We start from the raw sequence: 11,382 nt of genomic DNA on the forward strand, positions 1-11,382 counted from the left end.
TCTCTAATAGGTTCCAGCTGTTGAAGCTCTTCCTGGTACTTATCATCCAAGACCACCGTTCTCATGAGTGTTTCCTGGATTTTATCCACATCCTGGTGGATCTTGTTCACTTGGAATGATAATTCCCATGGTGCAGGTCCGCAAATGTTCTCATACTTCTCCAAACGCATCCTCGGTTGCCAAGGTTCCTCATCCTCCGTTTCTTCTTCCCCTTCGGACACTTCATCATTGGATTCCTCTAATGCAGATTCTTGCTCACTTTCATCTTCTTCAGATGATCATTCTTCTTCCAACGGCTCTTCCCCTTCATCATCGATGTCCATAGGAAAGATACCTCTGGTGGGGTCAATCTGAAATTCCCCGAGGCTGATATCATTGATCCATGCGTCCCATGTTTCACTTCTTCGGGGTGGATCCGGATAGGAGAATGAATCTGAATACAAGACTAGGTGTTTTGGAGGAGTTCCGAACAGATCACAGGCCAAAGCATTGACTAACCAAGTCATGTTTTTCAGCTCATGGAGGGTTCGAGCGAGTACATCACTCTCATTTGGCATCACCAAGCTCTCACAACATGCAGCGAAGTTACTACACACCATATCTGGAAATAGAGAAGTAGCCTTGTATAGGATCTCTTGAGTATTGGTGGAAACATCGAGTATATCTGCGACCTGGTAAAAGGCGCTCATGCTCTAATGCTCGAAATCTTCTCTGGACACCGTCCAATCGCCTCTGGGAACCTCTGGAGAGGATATCTCCTCATCATCTCTGCTTTTATACTCATCTGATGATACAGGTTGAATAAGGCTGGTAGGGTCATTGTTATCATCGCTTCCGATGTTATTTACCCAATCCATCGCTTCTATTCCTTCGTACTCCATCGTTGGACTTTACTCGGCATACTCTATCCATCCCTCATGGATATCTTGGTCGTCTTCCTCATCTGAGCTGTTGTCAGTATCCCCCCTATATGGACAAGAGAGACTTCTTTGATCAGAGCCTGTCCAATAGCTAGTGCTGAGACTGCTTTAAGGAGCTGAGGTGTGACTCTGGTGATTTCAGTCCCTTCTTCTTCTTCAGGAGCCAGGTGACATATTTCGGATGATGAGAAACCATACTTGCACAATGGTGTCATTATCTCGAGACCCTCTAATCCATACTCCAAGAAGTCCAACTTTGGCCGGTGATGGATGCTATACCTCGCCTTGGTCACATGGTTGCCCACTTTGTTCGAGATATTCCCATCACAGTTGGTTGGGCGCAATAAACGGAAACCTGTATCCTTTCGCCCGTGCTTGCCGTGGATCGCTCATCTCTTCCTGAACACCACGGGATGGGCTGGATCAATGTAGTAGGATCTTGGAATGGTGTCTCTTCCTGCAGCATGTTTACTGATCCTGTAGATGACTCTGGGGAATAGGTCCCCTTCACCAGTGGTTGTGAGATTTTCCATGCAGGTATCTGGTATTCTACCCATGTGGCACCTTCTGACTTTGGATGATAGAAAGGGGAATCGGGCCGATCCACTTCCTGAGACACCTTTTGTTGAATCTGTGGTTCTTTTTCCTCCTTAAGTTTCTTGGTCAACATTGCTATATAGACGTGTGCCTTCATTAGCTTCCTCTTCCCGACTGGATGAATCAAGGTGGTAGGATCTGCTTGCTCAGCATCCTCTTGAAGCATGTTTACTCCATGGTTAGGTAGAGGATTTGTGGTGACATTTGGCGGCTGCTTCTTCTGAAGTTCAATTTTTCCCTCATCAATCAAGTCCTGGATCGAATGCTTAAGAGCTAGGCATCTATCCGTATGATGGCCTTGTTGGTCGTGGTAATGACAGTACAGATTGGGCTTATACCAGGTAGGTGGATTGTTCAAATCCACAGGCCTAGGAGGAACTGAATTGATCATTCCCTGTTTCTTGAGCTTGGTGAATAACAAGGAGGGTGTCATTCCTTCAAAGTTGAAATTCCTCCTGGATGCTTCGGATTTAGTTTGGATCACCAGAGGGGTGGATCCTGTGGCTACCACCTGGACTTCTGCCGCCTGGCTGCTTGTCCCTACAGCATTTCCTCCTTTGGCTTTTGGGCTTTTCCTTGCCGAATAGCTTCCTGATGCTTCACGGGTCATACCCTGATTCTGCCTTTCTTTAAAGATCTTATCTTCAATCTTCTTCCCGATTGTCATAAGAGCATCAAATGTTTTGATGTGCTGGTAGTATATCTTCTCACGGTACTCCCCATACAGATTTTCTAACAATATCTCGACCTGCTCCTCTTCAGTAGGGCGGTTCCACATTTTCGCGGCCTTCTCCCTGAATCGCATGATGTAGTTTGAGAACTCTTCACTTGGTTCTTGCCTCAAGGTTTCCAATTCTCTTCGAGTAATATCCATCTCGGTGTTGTATGAGTATTGCTTAGTGAAGGCTTTAACCACAGAGGCCCATGACTGGGTTTGAGTGTGGTCAAGCTGGGTTAACCACCTCAAAGCAGATCCGGCCAAAGAATATAAGAACGCCTGTCCCATTTGGTTTTCAGAAAGCCCCCATGATCTGGCAATGGTGGCAAAAATCTTGAGATGAGCCCTAGGATCTCCCGATCCGTCGAACTTATCCAATTTCCACTTGAAATCTTCGGGGATTTTCCCTTCGGGAAAGAACACCAGGTCTTCTTCATCTTTTTCTTTGACTTTGCTTTTGACAGCCACTTCCAACTCGGCTACTTTTTCTCTCATTTTCTTCTCCCTTTCAGTCTCAGGAGGGTCCATAGGGTGGCTATCTTCCCCTTCTTCTACTGGCATGATGATTGGAGTCTTGAGGGTTGCGGGGTTAGTTTTTCGGACTTCTTGCTCTGCTGGTCCAGCTATGGATCCGCCCCTAGATAGTTCATTGACCGACTGAACTAGTTGTGCCATGAGTTGCCACATTTCGGCCATGTCTACTTGTAGCCTATCCACTCGATCTTCGACGTGACTTTCAAACAAGTGATCCTCCGGAGGATTCATGTTACTCACAAGTGATATCTCAGAAGATGAACTAGAAGAATGAGAAGGAATCAGGGATCTTGAAGAGAATGGTGGGCTGGCTCGAGTCAACCTTCCGCCGCATCGGACCCAGATGGATAAGGACGGAATTGTGCTTCTATGAAAGAGAGAAGAATACCTAGTTTAGACCCTAAGAAGGCTAAAGAAGAATTTCATTTTATTTATCTTTTTTTTTTTAATTTTTTCCTTTTGTGTTTTTTATGATTTTTTTTTGGTATTTTATAACATTTGTTTCATATTATTTTATTATTTTATTCGACTCAAGTAATCGGAGTGGTCATCAGAGTTTCAACAGACTCCTTCTGAGACCAGACTTCGAATGCCGTCATTGCCCAAGCATTTTCGAACACAACAAAAAAAAACAAACAAAAGAAAGATCCTAGTTACCGGGTTATTGATGATTATGTCTGGAGTCAAGATGAGATGCCTTCTTCTTTTTTCGAGGGACATGTAAGGTTCCATTACATGGAAGTGGACTTCCATTTTTCTTTGAGGGGCCATCGTGGGACTATGGAATTCCTTATCTTTGGTGGCATCTCATATCAAAACCAGGTTAATCATCAAATGACCCTAAACTCGATCTGTCTTCTGACTAACAAAGGTTAGTTTGTGTCGTACCTTAATCATATGTGGTCTATTTTCCTACATGATGCATGTAAGGGGTAGTCTTCCATAGGACAGAACAAGGCCACCCTTGACAGAACCGATATACCTATCGCTCGTGGTCGCGAATTGTAGGCACGTGGTTCTTTTGATATACCTGGAGAATAGGTCACACAAACTCAGTGTAATCGAGCTAGTGCCTTTTTTGAGTGGCAAAGCACTCTACAGCACACTAGTGAATACCCTCGCTGGTGATTCTAAACTCAGAACGAGTAAATATCAAGGGCGAGCCGCTGCGAATTACCCATGACTACTCATGGGGTCCAACGACTAACTACGGGGGTAAGAGGAGTTCCCATGCAGTGTATGTGTGCAAGAAAGTGGTACAGGAAGCGGCTATCATCCGATCTCAGAGTACTTAGTATGACGTGCCTCACCTCCCCGGGGGTAAAGGCACGACAGGGAGTACCCTCGCCATTTGATTTCACTTTAAGCACTATGCATTATGCGGTTAGTACACACAAGGGTTAGCCAGACAAACATATTATGGTATTTATTTATTCATTTATTTATTTATTTATTTTTGTTTTGTATTCTTTTTTTATGATATTCTTTTATTATTATTTTTTTCCTTTTTTTTTTATAAAAGTTTAGAGAGAACATTCTGTCATTTATTGATAGCACCTATTTAGAGAGTTTGACCTCGGGTGGACATTTGTCCACCACTTCCCCAGTGGAGTCACCACTGTAAGTACCGCGGTCCTTCGAGACGAAGGTTTCCTCAGCCCTTTGTGGTATATTGGCAACATAGGGTTTTGGGAGATACATGTGTGTGTGCATGGATGTGGATAACATTGTCGATGTATAATATCGATAAATAGGAGATTGGGATCATGCATTAAAATATGCTAACATAATGAGAAGTCGCCACCTAGGGTTAGGGCCTAGGACCCATTAAGTGTAGCCCTACCCGTGGTGAGCGGAATCGGGCTACGTGACTCCATATGGTCTGACCAAAGGTTCAGGTAAGGGGTCAGGTTACGAGTGTGGGAAGGTGTTAGGCACCCACCTCGCCCGGCCGAAGCCGGTCCCTCTATGTTAGATGCTACATAAGGACGAATGTCTCTCTCTCTTATTACGGGGATGGGGGATATTATGAAATACATTCAGATGCTATGAATTGAACTAAAGCATAATAAACTACATTATATATATGAAAAATGTGGACTAAAACGGTAAAATATGAAAGGACTACATTGGATCAACAAAAATGCAATAATTATACCTGTATGGTTGTATGCCCCTGGCTCAGGTGAAATAGACTAATGGACCGACGCTGCTTCTTTCTTGGCAGAGTAACGGCTCTTTCGAGTGATTTGGAAAAGAGTAAACATACAAAATAACGTCTGTAACAAAGGAGTTTCGATGGTTATCCGTGCACAGATGGGATACCAACGCCAAGGAGCCAAAGCGTTCTATACTCAAAGGGACAATCGAAGGATCTGTCCGCCACAAGAGAACTTCAAATACTCACACACTCATGAGAGAAGGAGGAGAAATGAGGGTGAAAAGGGAGAAAAAGAGGCTAGGAATCACTTGGGGAGGGTCTCTTTACCCAAAATTCCTTGGGAAATGTGGGAGGGGACCCTCCTATTTATAGGGAGGGACCCTTTCTCTCTCCTGGCCAGATAAGTCCTCCATCTCCACGGTGCCGTGGGGACTTTTCCACGGTGCCATGGGTGATGTCAGCAGGCTGATGTCACACCCCCTCATGGCACCGTGGAAATCCGGTACACATCCCCATGGTGTCGTGGGAAGGTGCCCATGGTGTCATTGGAAGGCGTCCACGGCGCCGTGGGAGCGCAATGCCATTTTTCCTTGTTTTTGGGCCTAAAATGGGCCATTTTGTGCTCAGCATGGTTCTTGGGTCTAAAAAGAGGGAGGGTGCGTCGTCCATCGTCCATGTCCCGTTGTCATCATCGCCCATTAGGGGGTGACAAAAAATCAGCGTCTACAACCCCCTATCATCAGAATCAGCCCCAAACAACCTCTTATAAAAGGAGATAGCTTCTTCCTTGATGAGATTAGGAACCTTAACAATGGCCCCCCCTTCCCCTTGTATCTCCAGAATATGATCCAGACCGGGTGGGTTGTTTGGGGTTATTTGGGGGCATTTCTGTAGTTTTTTGGGTTTTGGACGTTCTAAAAAGTGTCCTTATCTCTTCTTAGACGTGTGGATGCGATGTCGAGGGTCGTAACCTTTGAATCGATACCTATTTCGACTTATGTTCATTTGCGATTTAAATCAGACCGGGTGGGTCGTTTGGGGTTGATTGGGAGCATTTCTTTACTTTTTTGGGTTTGGGATGTTCTAAAAAGTGTCCTTATCACTTATAAAAAAAAAAATTAAAAAAAAAAAGAAAAAAAAGTGTCCTTATCTCTTATTAGACATGTGGATGCGATGTTGAGGGTCGTGACCTTGGAATCGATACCTATTTCGACATATGTTCATTTGGGCAGTCCTTGGGGATTTTAATGTGGTTCGTCACCAGCATGAGAAAATTGGTGGGGACTCTATTCGACAACAGGCTGTAGATGAGTTTAACTCTTTTATTGATGACTCTGGGCTAGTTGATCTGAAATGGAAGGGGGAATTTTTGACCTGGAACAATAGACAAGATGGGGATGCTCGGATTTGTTGCAAGTTGGATAGAGTTATGGTGAACTTGGCTTGGATTGATGTGCTCAGGTCTTCAGAAGTTGCCTTTCTTCCTCCGGGTCTCTCTGACCATTCCCCAATGGTGTTGAGCATCTTAGATGATGCTAATTTCGGTCCTAAACCTTTTAGATTCTTTGAGGCTTGGATTGGGAGGAATGGGTTTGATGATACTGTTCTCAAGGGTTGGGAACAGCCGGTTAGCAAGACTCTTAATCCCATTCTTCGATTTGCTGCTCGGCTAAGGAATGTCAAGAAGGAGCTAAGGAAATGGAATAAAGAGTGTGTTGGTGATGTTTTTGGTGCGGTGAAGGCTGCAAGTGCTGATTTGAATCAAATTCAATGTAACCTTGGTGCACACCCTGATGACCCGAATTTGGTTTCCTTGGAGACTCAAGCTAAGGTGAAATTGTGGGAAGCTTTGGCCGTTGAAGAAAAATTTTTAAAAGAGAAATCCAGGGTAAAACACATTCAGCTGGGTGATGGCAACAACAGTTTCTTCCATAAATCTATGATGTGTAGGCAGAATAGAAATACCGGAGCAGCTAGTGGAGGCGGCACTCAAGCCTTACACAGTGGAGGTGCTGGTAAGCAAGTTCAAAATTCAAATTTCGAAAATACCCCAGGTGGCAAATCTGATGGGATTGTGGACACTACAAATTTGGAAGCTCAGTCCATAGAGAATCCTAGCAATATCTGTTCTATGGAGAAGATTGCTAGAATTTCTAAAAAGTTGCCTAATTCTAGCCCAAAGAATTCGGCTAGCAGGGGGAAGAAGATTGTGCACCATAATGCTTTCACTTTGTTGGAGCATCTAACGGAGGAAATGCCCTATGACCCCACAGAACTGATGTTGGATGCTGACTCATGCAACGTCCTTTTAGGGAAGGAAGTGGAATGTGAGCAAGATATTGGAGATCCCCCACACAAGGAAGGTGAGGAGGAAGGGGAATGTGTGTCTCAATCAGCAGATTTTCTTCAATGCCATGCAAGGAAAGAGAATGATGCAACGGTTGGAGGTGATTTAGTGGATATTGAAAACCACACCTTTTTTTGAAATAAGGAAGGGCTTGTGGCAGCTGGGCAGAGAGAGGAGACTATGGCTATGGCAAGAGATAATGCAGCAGTTCCTTCTATGGAAATTACAGATTGGGGGGGCCCCATTAGGGAATCCTTGTTGCAAATCCTAGATGAGGGTGACAAAGCTAATGGAGATGCTCTAGGAGAGGAAATTACAGAAGGAGCCCAATCAAATCTGAAAGAGATCTCCACCAAGGGAAAGAAAATTTCGGGCAGCACTATTCTAAGGGGTCCAATTTTAGAAGGTATGCCCTCCATCCCTAACCATGCAATTTCTTTGAATTCAAAAAAGGAAGGGAGAGCTACTAGGGAGATGGGGAAGAGGAGACTGTTGACTTCTTTTAAACCTCAATGTATTGAAGTGCTTCCTAGCCAAAGCTCAAATCAGAAAGGAAGTGATAGTGGTCTGGCTTTTGGGGGTAAGAAGCTAGCTCCCCCTCCCCTCCAACGTTCCTAATGAACTGTCTCTGCTGGAATGTGCGTGGCTTGAATGCCCCAGAGAAGAAGAGGTGTGTGAAGAGAATCATAGCTGATACTAATTATAAAATGGCTATTCTCCTTGAAACTAAAATCAAAGAAGGGAATGTTGACTCTACTTTCCAAAACCTGAAGAGGGAATGGAAGTTTAGTCATAATTGTAGTCAGGAGTACCATACCCGTCTATGGATTGGCTGGGATGAGGGCTGCCTTAAGGTGGATGTTCTAAAGTCTACCATTCAGTTGATACACATGAGGATTTCTATTCTTGGGACTTCATTGTCCTTCCTTTGCACTGCAGTGTATGCTCTTAATTCCCTAGAAGGTCGGATGGAACTTTGGAGGGAGCTAACTGATATTGCTACAGGAGTGGTTGAACTGTGGGCTGTCATGGGAGATTTCAATACGGTTAGACACCAAAATGAGAAGATGGGAGGGGATGCGATCCATCAGGGGGTGGTTGACGAGTTTAATTCTTGCATCTTCAATTCAGGGCTGGCTGACCGAAAATGGAGAGGGGAATTTTACACTTGGAATAATAACCAAAGTGGTACTCGCAGAATCTGCTGCAAATTGGACCGAGTCCTTGTTAATAATGCTTGGCTGGACAAGTTGCATTTCTCGGAAGCTCACTTCCTTTGGCCTGGAATATCTGACCACAGCCCGAAATTCTGGACCTAAACCGTTCAGGTTTTTTGATGCTTGGACCCATCATAAGGACTATGACGAAGTAGTTAAAAGGGGCTGGCTGAAGGTTGTAAATGTCAACTCTAATCCTATTTTGCGCTTTGTGACGAAGCTAAAGAATGTGAAATCTGAACTTAAATGCTGGAATAAGGAGGGCATTGGAGAAGTCTTCAAAAATGTTAAGGATGCAGAACTCGATCTTGGCCGAATTCAGCATCACCTTTCCCTTGATCCCCTTGATGATTCCCTTGCTATCTTGGAAAAAGAAGCTAAAGGCAAGCTATGGGCTGCATTACAAATGGAAGAAAGGTTTCTTAAAGAGAAATCCAGGGTTAGGTGGCTAGAGTTGGGGGATGGCAACAACAACTTTTTCCACAAGTCCATGCAAAGTAGGCACAATAGAAATCATATCTTGGAGGTCATGGACCAGACTGGAAATACTTTGACCAACCCTAAGGCTATCAAAGAGGAGGCGGTTCTTTTCTATAAGAAGCTGTTCGGGTCGGACTACACTGATTTGGGCTCCTGCCCCCCCTCGATTCCCCTCTCGGGGGTGGTCTCTGAATCCCAGAATTTGGAACTTGGCAAGGAGGTTAATGGAGAGGAGGTTAAAAGAGTTGTGTTCAGTTTAAAAGACTCTAAAGCCCCAGGGCCTGATGGTTTCGGGGCTGGCTTTTATAAGCACTCTTGGGTGATCATTGGTGAGGAGCTAACGAATGCTGTCCAATTGTTCTTTACGAATTCCTTCATGCCCCATTCTATTAATGCTACTTTTATCAATTTGGTGCCAAAGTCTGGGGATGTCTCCACTTTTGCGGGGTTTCGGCCTATTGCTTTATGCAACCTCCTATATAAGATCATCACAAAAATCCTCTCTAATAGGATCCAGCATGTTATTGGGAGTGTGGTTAGTCATAATCAGTCGGCATTCATCAAGGGCAGGCCTATTGTTGACAATATCCTTGTCTGCCATGATATTGTGCGTGGTATCGAACAAAAAGCCGCTAGTCCTACTGCAGTTTTGAAGGTGGATCTTCACAAGGCCTATGAATCTCTTAGTAGGAAATTTTTGTTTGATGTGATGGGAAGAATGGGGTTCTCTGACAAGTTTATAGGGTGGGTGAAAGCTTGTGTGACCACTCCTATGTTCTCTGTCCTTATTAATGGCAGCCCAGTGGGTTTCTTCGGTGGAGGGAGAGGGATTCGACAAGGTGATCCACTGTCCCCCTACCTCTTCACCCTTGCAATGGAGGCTTTTTCTGGAATTATGCGAAGGCTTGAGATTGATGGTCAGATTAAGCTGCTACCCCGTTGTAAATCGTTCCACCTTTCCCACCTCATTTTTGCGGATGATCTTATGATTTTTGTGAAGGGGAACTGTGATTCGATTTCAGCTAGTTTGGGGGGTCTTGATGAGTTTGCTGCCCTCTTCGGGCTTCAACTTAATAAATCTAAGTCCTCTATTATATTAGGTGGCCTTATCCAAGCTAGCAGTCTGGAACTTTTGGATTTAACGGGTTTTTCGAAAACCAAGCTGCCTATTAGGTACCTTAGAGTTCCTCTTGTGTTTGGCAGGTTATCCATGAAAGATTGTAGCCCCATCTTGGATCTAGTTCGTCAAAAATTGGAGGGGTGGAAGACTAGATTCCTCTCTTATGCTGGTCGTCTTCAACTCTTTTCTTCAGTTCTGCAAGGTAGCTACATTTACTGGGCAGGGATCTTTGGCCTTCCAGGAAATGTTATCACCAAACTGGAGTCTATGTTCTCTAATTTCCTTTGGTCAGGCCCCTCCCTTGAGAGGAAAACCCATTTTATTTCTTGGGATGCGGTCTGTAAGCCAAAATCAGAGGGAGGGTTGGGAATCAAGCGGGTCAAAGAAATGAACATTGCAGGAATTATGAAGCAAATTTGGTGGATTGCCTCCAAGCAAGATCGGCTTTGGGTTAATTGGGTACAACAAAGATACCTCAAGCAAGAGTCTCTTTGGACAGTCAAGGGTCTCAATAACTGCTCTTGGGTCTGGCGTAAAGTCTTGAAGTACAGAGATAAAGCCCTTCCCTTCATCAAAACTATTATTGGGGATGGGTCTGCTACAAAGCTTTGGCTTGATAATTGGCACCCGTTTGGAGTTCTTTTGAGCAGATTTGGTAATAGGATTTGCTATGATGCAGGCTCTTATTCCCTTGCTGCCCGTCATGCTTGTGTCAAGGAGATTATCCGTGATGGAGATTGGCACCCTGGTCCCTCTACATCTTTCGATCTCATTGATATTTGGAGGGCCCTTCCAGCCATTGAAAAATTTCATGATGAGGTTCCGGATTTGACAGTGTGGACTGGTAACTCATCGGGTAATTTCTCTTCCAAATCAGCCTGGAATGCTATCCGCACAAGAGCTGCCCGTATTGATTGGAGCGAAGCTGTTTGGTTTGAAGGGAGTATAAAGTCCCATTCCTTTATAGCCTGGAGATGCCTTTCGGATGCCCTCCCCACTAGGGACAACCTCATTCATAGACACATTCCGACTCCTCATCATTGCGTGTTTTGTTGGGTTGGAACTGAAAGAAGGAATCATCTCTTCTTCGGGTGCCCTTTTACTAATGATATTTGGAAAAATATTTATGACTTCTGTTTTCATGATGGGGCCACTCCTAGCAATGCCATTGATGCAGCCATTTCAGTTAGATATGTTGCAGGTAGAGCAGGGAAATTGGGGCTGGTCATAAAGCTTGCTTTCTGTGCCACAATCAAGCATATTTGGTCGGAGAGAAATCAGATCTAAG

General features: G+C 44.5%; 1 protein-coding gene across 1 annotated transcript; it reads left to right on the forward strand.

Moving 5' to 3' along the window:
* The first annotated feature begins 7,457 nt into the window (after positions 1 to 7,457).
* Positions 7,458 to 11,381, forward strand: LOC122668529. The gene is made up of 4 exons (XM_043865081.1): positions 7,458 to 7,683; positions 8,217 to 8,323; positions 8,409 to 10,430; positions 10,530 to 11,381. Exons 1-4 carry the CDS (start codon positions 7,458 to 7,460, stop codon positions 11,379 to 11,381), a joined length of 3,207 nt encoding a protein of 1,068 aa, XP_043721016.1.
* Position 11,382: the final 1 nt, after the last annotated feature.

The sequence above is a fragment of the Telopea speciosissima genome, chromosome 7 (assembly GCF_018873765.1).
Source record: "Telopea speciosissima isolate NSW1024214 ecotype Mountain lineage chromosome 7, Tspe_v1, whole genome shotgun sequence".
Taxonomy (NCBI): Eukaryota; Viridiplantae; Streptophyta; class Magnoliopsida; order Proteales; family Proteaceae; genus Telopea; species Telopea speciosissima.